Here is a 12941-nt window from a genome sequence, read left to right as displayed (position 1 = left end):
CAATCTGGGATGTTTAATGCATTCCAGGAGTTATTTTGTGATGAAGTGTAACATTAAGTTACATCTACTTGTTTTTCCCTCAAGTTTGTCCTGTTTCCATCTCCCAGAGAACATGCCTCAATTTGCTGCAATCAGTTGTGGTTTATGCAAGGACGTCACAAGTGTGCCGAGAGGCATACCAGTGATGATGGCGAGCAAATAACATTAATGAGTGAGTGCTGGCAAGCTTTTCCCATTAACAAAATTAAAGAGTCGTGCCCCTTACTCCAAATGCAGCAAGACTGTGGCTGCGCTGGTCTTTACTTCTGTCTTCTGAGACTTATCTGGCAAAGTGTACTGTTGGTATATGTGCCTTGTTCATGATGATTTGTGTCAGATCAGTATTGATTTTCTGGCCACAAAGGGGCTGTGAAACAAACTTTGAACACAACATTGACCTTTGTTGTGTCTGCAAACTGTCACTTAATTAGCCATGGAGCAACATTAGCCCACTTGACTAATTTATGTCCAACATTTACTGTACTCTCCTCTCAGCTCTACTGTGGTCCTCAGCAGCTACTGGGGAACAGACATCTAGCTCTTGAGCTACTAAAACTGTTTGTAAACCAGCTATTCACTAACTTTATCAACATTCAGCATTCTTGTGAGGCAAGTAATGTATAGTGATTTAATAGAGCTTGTTTATTAAAAAAAAAAAAACTCTAGTTGCCTGTTGCAACTGGGGCTGAGGAGAGAGTGATGAGAAAACAAAAAATCCAAACTATGAGCTGAACGGCGCTTGAAAGCTTTGTGGATCTAAGATGAACCGCAGAAATTCAATCATAATTCTTTGATTGTTTGTCACAATGAACAACCTCATTCACACTGCAGCCATTTGACTCATTGTTAATACCAAAATGCTGATTAGTGCCACTTCTAAGGAACTGAAAATAAAATTTCATTGTGATATTTCAGATTGATTTGAAAACCAGATGAAAGGCATTTTGAGAGTATCTATCTTCCATATATTTAGTGAAACTAGGCAAGTGCTACACATGCCCACTTTTTCTGTTTTTATCCATCAGGAAGAGAGAGATGAAGCTCATCGTTGGCTCCATGTAGTTGCTGAAACAGTTCACTGTAAAATGCCCTGGAGTGAATAAATTCTAGCTAGTGGATCCATAACCACGGTATTTTGAGGAAAAGGAACAAAGTTTGAGGTGTTGAACACCTGAAGACACACCGACGTACCATGCTGTTGTTAAGCTAACTAACTGTAGCTGTAATCTGTTGCTGGAAACACATCTGTAGCACCTTAATGTAACACCTATAGCATCTGCATTTGGTCATTTACTTAGATGGCGCAGCTATTTGGTATCAATGCCGTGTTTTAAGGTGAATCTTTCCCACTGGAAGTTAACGCTCATAACTTTGGTTGCAACCAAAAAGAGATATGGCAATTACAATTAATGAAAAGGGTTGGATTGCTTTGTGAGCACAGTAACTGCGTTGTGAGTTGCATTTGTAACAGATTCCAGCACTTTAAATCCTGACCTGTCACTGTCCTTGCTCTTGAACTCCACCTTTCACCGTATGCCAAGTTTGTTCAGTTGCTAAAATAGGGACAAAGGCCGAGGTGCTACCTCTGGTGTGTGTGGTCTGCAGTAAATCAGGATGGTGAATCGTCCGCGCACGCACACAAAAAACATTTTGGGATGCAGCCACAGAGCAAGACAGTGTTTAGACTACCCACAATCCCCTCCTCCCCTCCGCTCGACTGCACATCTCCTGCACTCAGAACATTGGCCAGTGCCCTCAGAACCGGTTCCCTCCCTGTGCGCTGCCTGACGGGCTGGGAACATTGTGAAATGTTTACTGTCAAGATGAAAATAAATGTGCAAATGAAGATCTACAGTGAAATAGTGCAACTCTGAGAGCGAGGTTTGATAAGAGTGTAAATGGGGCAGCTATAGACGAGTCTGTCAGCACGTGGCGTCATGTCTGCAACTGTTAACAATGTATCTTGAGCATGTGTGCTGATTGCTTTGTTCATTCCAATGTTATTTAAAGCTGAAAAATGTTGAAAATGCCGCGAAAAGAGACGTTGGGAGGAAGGTTGTTGTTATTGCTACATATGTCTTTATTATTGCAGAGCTCCCTTTGGAATTAGTTACACTAACCTTTTCAATGACCACTTCAGATTTAATCATAACAATGAGAGTTCAAAAGATTACATTACTCTCCGTCCACACAACATTTTTTCCATATCCTCCCCAACTTAGATGGATAGATGGATTCCAGTACATAAAGCCTGGGCTAAACTCCATCACACCATCACCAGTTTCAAATAACAGCACTGAACAGTAGGAGCAACAACCTCTTGAAAAGACAACATATGGCAGAGCTTTGCGACAGTGTTTTATATTCCTCACCTCACTCACTGGGCTTACCTCAGACAGCAAGTGATAATGATGTAGCTTACTCCATCATGGGTGTGAACGCGGCTGGAGCAGGAAGGGCGGAGTCGGCTGATGTGTCAACTGAGCGAGGCGATAACATGAGATTAAAACTAAATCTGTGAGACGGGAGAAAGTCAGCAACAACACTCATTGCATGCTCTTGTTACAACAGGCAAGATGGTGGTAAATATGCTCAGAGCTCAAGATACCTCTTTAAATCCTGTTTTTCTCAGTGGATTTACTTTAGCAGACAAGGACAGGCTTGTTTACCTGACCTGAGATCAGCACGTGGCGTGTCCGTTGGAGAAAAGTAACCTCAGTGGAACAGTTTAGACAGGACACCTCAGACTGTAGAGAAACCTCACTGAGAAAGCTCTCCTTGTGTAAACGGCAAAGACGTGGGCCACAGCAGACCAGGACTAATTAGTCTTGAACTGGAATAAAAACCGAGTGTAATTCGTCCCATAACACAACCCCAAATGCATCATGTGATTAAAAAAACACAAACAAGATGACAAGCATGTTCCTGGCAAACACTGTGTATTCAACAGAGGTTTATCCTGCTGTCTCCACTTTGGTGAAAGAATATCTGAGAACCGTTTCAGGGAAAAACACTGAAGTGGGCTCATGGAGAAAGCTGGCAGGGCCAATAATTAAGTGTTGGTAACACTTTCAAATCAGGGAAAATTAATAAACCTTATGTCAGTGTTTACTTATTAAGGGTTTACAGATCAGCAACAATTCATTAATAATGACAACCTTTGGTCTGCTCAAATGAAAATAATCTGTCGGTCTGATGCTGTTCTAACTATCCATTTACAAGCGCAGACTTTATGGCTTATTTAGGTGAAATGTGTATGATCATGTGTTGACTTGATGGCTTATTATTTTCACAGGTAGGAGCAATAGTCCGCACAGCCCAGATCAAAGCTCCACATATCTGACCTTTCAGTGCCACCAGAGTGTAATTGTAATGTGAGATAAAGTTATGTTTTATTCCAGTTAAGACTAACTGACCTTGGTCTATTTTGGCCCATGACCCACTGGAATAGTTCTACTCCTGTGGAGAGGGCTCTTCCAAAACAGTAAGTAAAAGGTAAAAAGCTGTTCATCAGCGAATTTTGGTCCAGTCAGTTTTTCACTCATATATTTCCTTTGTTAATGACTGAACTGCTCTATAAAGCAAATAATTTGCTACCTCTCCAACTCTTTCATTAATATGATGGTTGTTAACATTGTATTGTGTCTTCTTGTTTGCGGCACATGCAAAAAGTAGTCATTTTAACAGTTTTGCTTGCTTTTGCTTTGTCACTTTATTTTGCTTTGCATGGCCACAGATATTGAATAGTGGGTGCTATTATTATATTATTGCTGATTTTGTTGCTGTTGTCACTTTTGCTTCCCTCTTGCTGTCTACATGGTTACATTTCTGATCTCGTTCTTTAGTAAGCCTTTCTAATAGCAGACATTTTGACATAACAGGAAGTAAAGCACAGGTGTAAATATTCCAGTAAATAATGGCTAATTTCCATTTAGCTGACTCAGTTTCTGGTCTCATGCATGCTGGTTCACTGGGTCACTTACAGAGCCATTGTTAATGTTGTTATGAACACCATTGTTTTTCCTACTATGACAAGTCAAGATGGCTGCCATGAATAAGGCCTGTTAGTGTTGGAACGTCTTGCCAGGGGACTGCAGTTGAAAGTCAGCCAGCTGGCTAACACTGACACATTAACAGATAGGTTGATTAATTCACATTCTCTTTGAGAAAGTAAATTAAATGACTGCTTTACATTTATTAAAACCTAATTATAATATTTTGATTCCCTGACTATATTTCCCATCTCTCTGCTACTGAGCAATTTGTCTTTTGGTGGGATTACACGGAGTTTCCTTTTCGGGCAGTAGCTCTGGAGTTTCCAGGGTTTAATGGTCTTCCTAAATGAGAAGACAGTGTTGTGTGTTCAACTTACTGATCATGTGCTGGCCACATGGACGCCGCAATGACATCACCCCAAGGCGACACAACAACGCCATGCTAAAAGGGTTCCATTCACAACTGCTGTTTAGCTGGTGCTAAATAACGCCTGTGTATGTTAAATAGAGGGTGTCTCAGCAACGTAAGCTGTCCACAAACACACACAACCGCGCATTAATTTCAGTATAAGACTTTGCAAAGCATTATACAGTATATGGCTTGTTATTACATTGGTGCATCCATCACATGAAATATAGTGGATGGGGAAAAGTAGATTAAGGAGAATGAGCAACCCAGGCCAGATTTACCAGGAAGGAGAAGTGAGAATTTGTGGTGTTTGCAGAGGGATGTATTGTCTCATGTGCTGGGCAAGGCAGGATTATTGTTAAGGTACTACTCCGGCTTGTGAGGACATGCATTCACCCCTTTTCTTCACCACACAGCCACATTGATTGAAATACAATCACCCCTCCACGGACATCTACCTTCTTTGCCCTTTTGCAATACACTGTACAAGCAGAAACACACACCTTTCTTCTGCTTTCCCCAGCCATTTTGGAAACTACACAGCAGAGCGTGACATCACCTTTGAGCTGCACCGGTTACCAAGGTGATGGGATTTTTTTTTCCTATACAAGAATAGAACCTGCGCCCCCCCAAAAAGGGGATGCACTGCAAGATTTGCCATGTCCTTGACTTGAGGGCGTCAGGTTAGAGCCTTTGCACCCAGTCTCATGTATCTATCTGTGTATTTAAAATCATTACAGAGAAACAATAATTCTCAATGAGGAAGTCTATTTTTGCTGCCGCTCTAGCCATGTGCTGCCCATTAACCTACTTGTAAATGTCTCCCGCATGTGCTGCAGTGCTGCAGTATTTTTCGGCTATTAGTTCAGACAGTGACGCCTCTGCTGCAGCTTGAAAAATAAAGGACTGTACAGAAGTGGATGAGATATGAGATTATTTTGGAGAGGCAAATGATGGGAGGGTGGGTGTGCATGTGTGATAGACAGATAAGGATAGAGAGGAGAGACAGGAGGAGTCCAGTCAAGTGTCTGCCAGCTGCTGGCTGCATTTAATAAATAGCTCTTCAGATTTGGGCAGTCGCAATGTCAGACAGGGTGAGGCAGAAAACAGTGAACATACACTCAATATACACTTCATGGACTGTTTTAGAGAGGAGAGACAGCCAGACATCCCATGAGGCATGTGCCTCTCTCCACACGGCGCTCATTTTGTCAAGCTTGTGATCACTCATCACCGCAGCTCCACCAAGGCACAGGAAGCAAGGAGGATCCTCAAACACCACAGAGCTGCTTAAAAAAATCCCAGCTCTGGGTAGGAGAGAGGACAGGCATGCACAGGTGCTGCTAGAGAGAGAGAAAGAGAGAGAGAGAGAGCAAAAGAGAGAGGGGGGAGTGAGGGGAGGTGTAGGAGGAGACTTGACTTGCTTCAGAATTGAATAGGAGCTGGAGTGCAATTCCAAAACAGCTGTCCGGCAGACGTCCCAGTCGACAGAAGTGCCGCCCCGAGGCAGAGACAGGAGGCAGAGCAGTGTCAACATGCCACAGGAGCAGCACAGCAGCCACTGAACACACACAGACAGATACACACATCAACCTGGGGCTGCAGCAATCAGGAGAACACCAGCGGTACCTGGGAAGGATCAAGATCTCCCCACCGGAATCTGAGGTGAGTGAGAGCAGGAACATGTTTTATTTCACATTCTGATGGTGCAGTAATCTGGATTAGTAGAAAGGAGAACGTTGCTGCAGTTTGCCTGCTGTCCTCGAAGCGTCTAGGGTTTTTCTTATGGGAATGTCTGGAGCAGAATGAGGTTTTGCTTAGTAACAGGGAAACGTGCGAAAGCGTGCATGGTAAGTTAAGCTTGTGCAGAAGCGATTGTCCAGCAGACACTCATACATGGAACGCAAGAGCTGAACTGTTAAGAGCAACATGATATCCTCCCTGCTTTCCAAGAGAGACATTTTTAGTCAGGCTACACGCTTAAGGCATGTTCCCCTGAAATGCAGAGCTGGCTTTGCCTTTATCTCTCCTGGGGAGTAGATTTGGAGGAGGTTTTTATCGGTGCACAGAGAGGAAAGGACTTTTTCTATTTGGCCAGTATATGTTGACATTCCCTTCATGTTTCATATGCTTTGATTCGGTTTCCTGCTCATCTCTGCCAAGGATAACTCTGGCAAGTGCCGGCCATGTTTGCGGGTGGCACAAGGGGAGCGAGAAAGAAAGACAGAACAAATACTCCACCCTGCTATTCACCCCAGTCCCAGCACCACCACCAGGCCCCCAAAAGTCAGGCCTTTGCCTATAATTGAGGTTTTTTTTATGCAACAAACAGCTCAGCCTATTCTGTAAGGCTACCATTACACTCTGTGGTATGTGCATTTGCTTTTTATAACAGCCCCAAAGAGAGGGTCTTTCTGCTATTCAAAGGCGTGACAGAAGTCAAGGCCATGGTTAAATGTTAGAAGAGTATTTGGGAACTTCCACAACGTTGCTTTGAAGACAAGTTTGTCTCTTATTCAGTGATGATGATATGCTGATCACAACTACTGCAGGAGGGCAGAACAGCATGCAATTTTTCAGCAGCACTGATGTGAAATGTCAGCACAGCAGTCTCATCACAGGAGGAATATTTAGGGGATGCATCATGTCTATTTTAAAGAATGGGGAAGTCATATGCAGGTCATATTTTGAGCAGCTGCTCTCTCTGTGTGCGTCCCTCATCACTGGCTTTGGATCAGTTTGGCGGTCAGGGAATTGTAAAGCATCGTCAAACTCGTCACTTCAAAGTTGCATTTGTTTAGGCTACAGTGTAGTTACACCTCCTCTAAGAATATACTGACCCAGTTCTATCACACGTGACTTTAAGGTGTCCAGAAATACCCAGACAAATCACGAGCCGTTAGCTTAATTACCAGATACCAACCCTGCATTTTATCAGCCCCCACCCTCAAACTTTCATCACCTTGCTCCTTCTGCTGCCCCCTCACTAATAACTAACCCTCCGAGCACAAACTGATGAGGCAAGGCTCCATTTTTAAAGAGGCTGGAGTGGCTCCAGATCACTTCATGCCGAGACAGATAGCTTTTGCTGACCCAATGACACAGTGGCTTTATCCTGCAGCCCCCATTATGACTGAATGGCTGCCCAGGCAAGCAATTTTGAAAGGAAGGTGCCATCAGATCTACACTTCCCCGGAGGTGTAAATGAAACCCGCGACTGCATTCTGTGGAGATGGCGCCGCCAGGCATGGACCAGTCAACACGTGCCATGCTGCCTCTTTTTGGACCAGTTCCAAAAGGAGGGTGCAAATCTGGCCTTGGCTATGAGATATACCAAAATACACCTGCTCAACAGCCTGCAGAGACACAAATGGATTGATTGGGTTAGGCCACATGGGTCCATCCTGGGCTATCCTGAGCTCTTGTAATTGATTAATTTCCTTTTGGTCCAACAGAGGCTTAACTAACATTACTATGGCTTTTGAGATTCTCTGCATACACTCAGATCAATACTAATTTCCCCAAGCCCTCATTAAATTAACCTCATACTGGTTATGCAGCAGACCGACATGAGGATACTGTTTTCCTCATGCTTCTCTGCTGGCCTCTGGAATTCCAGTCATGTTTGTCATATAAGCCAAACTGAGCCACCAGCAGGATGGCTGACGTGAAGGTCAGACCTCCAGGCTTTCACCATACCAGCTGACTTCTCACGGGCCACAAGTGTTGACCTTGGGTAGGATGCATAGCAGATGTCCCTCTGTGTGAACTGCAAGAGTTGGAATGCTCTTGTGCTTCCTCTAAGTTCTGTCCATACTATTGATTCCAACCATTATTATCATAAATTATAATGCATGGGCTGTGCACTGTGTCTCGTGCCACTGGAGAGTAGAGGGTCCACACAGACCAGATCTTACAATTTCATCAGGGCCGACCAATAATCAATAGGTATGTTTGATAGGAAGTGTTTCAGCCAGCAGTACAGGAGTGACCTCCTATTCTTAGGAACAGCACTACGAAAGTTAGCACAGATATAGACCTGCACTCTGAGCCCACAGGAAGCAGCTTTTGGCATTGCGGTGTGTTTGTTTCACTTCCTATCCAAGCTCAATTTCCCACTGCACCGAACATCAGCTGTCAAGGTCAGAAAGGATTGAGGAGCAGCAGCGAGAGAGAGAGAGAGACACTACAAAAAGAAAAAACAAGTGGAAGGAAGAGAATTGGAAGAAAAAAATACAAGAAAAACCTTGGGCTAAACAAGTGAGGGATTTTACTGTACCCCCCCCCCTTCATCAAACACTGCAGCACTCCTCTTCGCTCTCTCCTCCTTCCCTTTCTCTCGCTCACTATTAGCAAACAAACAGGCTCTCCTTCGCACACATGGCCTGCATTCAAAACTGCTATCTCTCACGAGCACAGTCAGGCACCTCGTGCATACACTCACACTAACACCAGCACTCGAATACACGAGGACCCTTGGTGAGCGGCGCTGCCATTCAACACACTCACACATGTTCTGCATCCCTCCGTGTTTGTCATGGCTATATATAGCCCATAGTGCTCTCTGGGTGACAGATTTATTTGTGTTGTAATGTCATCCCCTAAAGTGAGAAGATTCCACCTCGTACTTCACATCCTGTGGAGTTTATTGAAGTTGTGGCACTCGTAAGGCAGATGTTGGTGCTACAGTGCTTCACTGAACGGGTTGGAAACACAAGAGTCCACGTTAAAAATGGCTGTCAGTGCAATGGTTTCCAGCCTGCTGTTTGGATTCAAATATGCAGCAAGTGTCTCTCTGTCTCTCTGGCTCCACACTAATGTGCCTGCTGAATAAACATAGTCTACTTAAAGTGTCTCTGATAAGGCTGATGCAGTGTGTCTCTATGGGGTCGGCTGCAGCAGGAATGTGGATGTTTTCTCAGTGAAACCATTTTTTTCGGAGGGGGTAGCGTGGGTGGGGGGTGGGGGTGGGGGGGTCTGGGGGTGTACTGCCCAGGCACTTTTTGTGTAGCAGTGCACTCTGTCAAGACGGTCACTGCTGACAGACCTCTCATAAGTAAATATGTCTATAAATGGGCAAGCTCTCTCCTCCCTGGTGCTCTCTCCCACCCCCTCATCACACACACACACACACACTTGCACGCACACGCTGTCAACTCCCTTCCTCCATCGAGTGTTTTTCCTTTTCTCCTTGGTTGCTATGTCATTTCAAACGGTCAAAGCGATTCTCTCTTTTTTACTGCGTTCATCCTACACTAAGCTGGCTGCCAGCGCGGTGACATTTTCAGTTGGGTTTGTAATGAAAAAGCTCTGAGAGGGCCGCATGCAATCAGCCACCTTTTATCAAATCCAATACCACCTTAATAATATTTACTCATCCTGATGTTTTGTGCAACCTAGCTGGTATCTCAGATCTTTATGTGAGTTGACCCCCTGCCCATCAAATCAATTCACAACCTGCATCACCTTCTTTCTTTCTTTATTTCTTTAACATCCACTTGCTCTGTAATCCCTCACTCTATCTCCCTCACACAATCCCCCTAAACCCCTTTCCTCCCCTCTTTCTCCCCTCTGGTCCATCTCCGTCTATCTCTGTGCGTGTCTGAGCAGTAGCTCGTTCCTAAAACAGGCTGCCCTGCTCTGATCCTACTAAAGTCCCGCTTTGCTTCTCCTCTCCCAATCTGCGCTCCAGCTGTTCCACATTAGCACATCCAGAGTTGTGGAGGCCAAAGAAGGCTCATGTGTGGAAATGTGAATAGAGAAGCAAAAAGCCTTCGACTCAGGCCTCATCCTCCTCTGCTCTGGCGTCTGAACTCGCCAGATGCAAAATGAGGATGAGGATATTTTTTTCTTGTAGGATCCAGAGTTTATTTGTGGGACTTGTGTTGGTTACCAGATTTCTTTTTCTGGAAGGCAGCACAGGAGTTTTATATCGGTAGCAGCATTCGTCAAAGTAATCTTCAGGAAAGTCTGTCAGTGTTGAGTTTATGCTTTAAAAAATGCTGACATATTCTTTATTTGTCTCTGATTTCAGGAACGAGGCCATTTGATCTTTCTGCACTGCTGAAGATCACCAGTCCTGCTTGGAATCCAATTTCCTGATCGATGCTTCAATTGCTGATATTATTTTCGGAGTCCTGCATGACCGGTGTGTTACTGAGAATGTAACTCAAGCTTCTCCCCTGTGGAACTGTAACGTCCAGAACATATAGAGCATTTCCGACTTTCCTATCCTGCCTATTTGAGATCTCTTCTACAGTTACAGCCATGCCTGCAAAAGCGCCCATATACCTGAAACCCACCAATAACAAGAAAGGAAAGAAATGTCGCCTTAGAGATATTTTGTCCCCAGACATGATCAGTCCGCCACTTGGGGACTTTCGCCACACCATCCACATTGGCAAGGGTGGGGAGAGAGATGCCTTCGGAGACATGTCTTTCCTCCAGGGAAAGTATGAACTCCTACCCGGGAAGGGAGGCATCCACCCTCAGTATGGCATCCAAAGCGAGTTTCTGAGAGCTAACAGCACTGGTGATGCTTCCTTTGCCGAGACCCCCTCGCCAGTGCTCAAGAACGCCATCTCCCTCCCAACAATTGGCGGCTGCCAGGCACTTACCCTTCCCCTGATCTCCTCCACTGTGTTCTCCATGCCCCCAGAGCCGTTGGAGGACATCATTGGGCCTACAGCTCCCATGAAACCTGACAGCACAGAGGAGGTAGAGATTCTGCAGATGGATGCTCTGTTGCGCTCAATGGAGGTCTTCAACAGCAAGCCTTCATCTCCCTCCGCAGATGTCCAGTTGAAGCCTGACGTCCTCCTGGACCTGCTGGAAGACACTGATAAATCCATGTCTAAGGCAGTTGCCAAAGCTAACAAAATAAACAAGAGTGAAACCAGGTTTGACAAGCCATCATCCTGTTATATCAGTGGTCACAGCAACAGCACCTTCAAAGCTAACGGAAGCCTGAACAGCAACACAAGCAGTGACAGCTTTGACAGCTTTAGCGGTAAAGGGGACTTCCAGGACAAGATCTACAATGGCAACAGGAGTCTCAACGGCAACGGCAACTGCAATGGTTATGGACACTTTAACAATGACATTACCACAGGCTTCAAGCAGGAGCTCTCAAAGTGCAATGGGGAGTGGGTGGACAGGGACAGTGGGGTGGAGGAGGGCCGCATCTGTGATTTTGAGTTTGAGTTTTCCAAGGAGAGGAGCACATCACAGGATTCCCTCGCCCAGATCACTGGGTCATTCCTCTCCCTTGAACTTGATCTGGGCCCATCCATCCTGGATGATGTGCTCAACATAATGGATAAACCCGCAGTGAAGAGCAGGCCTTGAGCTGCGCTGAGGCCCCAGAAGGAGAGAGGGAATTATTAAACTATAGCCATGAGGAGAGAAAGACTCAAAAAGCAATCAAAATGGTGTCTGGATATATCATTGAGATGAAAATGAGCTACAATAGACAGAGCTGCTTATGTTTTTATTGTCAAAACATATAACTATTCTAGCTTCTATGGAGTGTTGATTCTTCTTGTTTTGCCACGCCAGCCGCATGTTTAAGATGCATGTACTTTTGAGTTACAGCTACAACACAGCCATCGTGCCTTTGACTGTAAAGATGCTACATGATAGATTTGTGTTCTTATTTTGACTTCCACAGTGTATACATGATAACTTTGAGGTCCTTTGCTTTTTTACACAGTCTTGAACATATTGCATTTTGTGACTTTAAGTGTGTTTAACAAGGCATTATTCTGTTTGTCACATAATTCATTTGCCACATGATCTCTTTCAGACAGCAAAACACTATGCATATTTGTGTTTCTAAGATTTTAACACAAATAAATTTGGTTTGTCCCATTCTGCCTTCTTTCTTGCATGTAATGTGTGCATACACTGAGGGTTCATTTGAAAAATGGTGATATAAGATAATTCAAGAGAGGCTGAAAATCAGTGCGAAAGAAGATGTGGCACAAAAGGGAAACGGCAAACAAGAGAGCTACCAAAAAAAAAAGACAGAAAGAAGGATAGAATGGATTTATTTTCTCGCCTCTGACATTCCTTACATTCTGCCTCCCTGCCCTGCAGTGGGAGCACCGGTGGGCCTTCATCTGCCCAACCAGGCGCCTGCTCCATTTGTTTGCGTGTGGACGGGACAAGCAGAGGAGGGGTCTTTGAAATTCCCTGCATTCCAGCTACAGAGCACAAGTGTCCTGGACCAGACATAAATCAGCTGTTTCAAGGATGGAGGGAGGGCTTCAGCCTTAGAGCCACGCTATCGCCAGCCAGAATGTGTGGTGCGGCTATAAAAGACGTGCTTACAACCCGTAGGTAAACTTTTTTCAGTGCTGAATGATAGATGAGCACTCTTCCCCTGTTACAATAAAGTTATATTGAACCAGCAGTGTTGAAGCAACAGCCTGGAAGAGCTGGACAGTGGTGATCACCCACACATGCAGCCTCTCGAACTCAACTACCCCTCAGCAGCA

The 12941-nt window shown here is 44.7% G+C and overlaps 1 protein-coding gene across 1 annotated transcript; it reads left to right on the top strand.

The window, feature by feature from the left end:
- Positions 1 to 5553: 5553 nt before the first annotated feature.
- Positions 5554 to 12315, top strand: cdc42ep3 (CDC42 effector protein (Rho GTPase binding) 3). The gene is made up of 2 exons (XM_070976961.1): positions 5554 to 6108; positions 10478 to 12315. The coding sequence occupies exon 2, from the start codon at positions 10711 to 10713 to the stop codon at positions 11788 to 11790; it is 1080 nt and encodes a 359-aa protein (XP_070833062.1). The 5' UTR covers positions 5554 to 6108; positions 10478 to 10710; the 3' UTR covers positions 11791 to 12315.
- Positions 12316 to 12941: the final 626 nt, after the last annotated feature.

Source organism: Chaetodon trifascialis, chromosome 13 (assembly GCF_039877785.1).
Source record: "Chaetodon trifascialis isolate fChaTrf1 chromosome 13, fChaTrf1.hap1, whole genome shotgun sequence".
NCBI classification, from domain to species: Eukaryota; Metazoa; Chordata; class Actinopteri; order Chaetodontiformes; family Chaetodontidae; genus Chaetodon; species Chaetodon trifascialis.
This window is presented reverse-complemented; position numbering and strand designations above follow the sequence as displayed.

Coding starts and splice junctions, on each gene's coding strand:
- cdc42ep3 (XM_070976961.1), top strand. CDS start 10,711: ATGCCTGCAAAAGCGCCCATATACCTGAAACCCACCAATAACAAGAAA.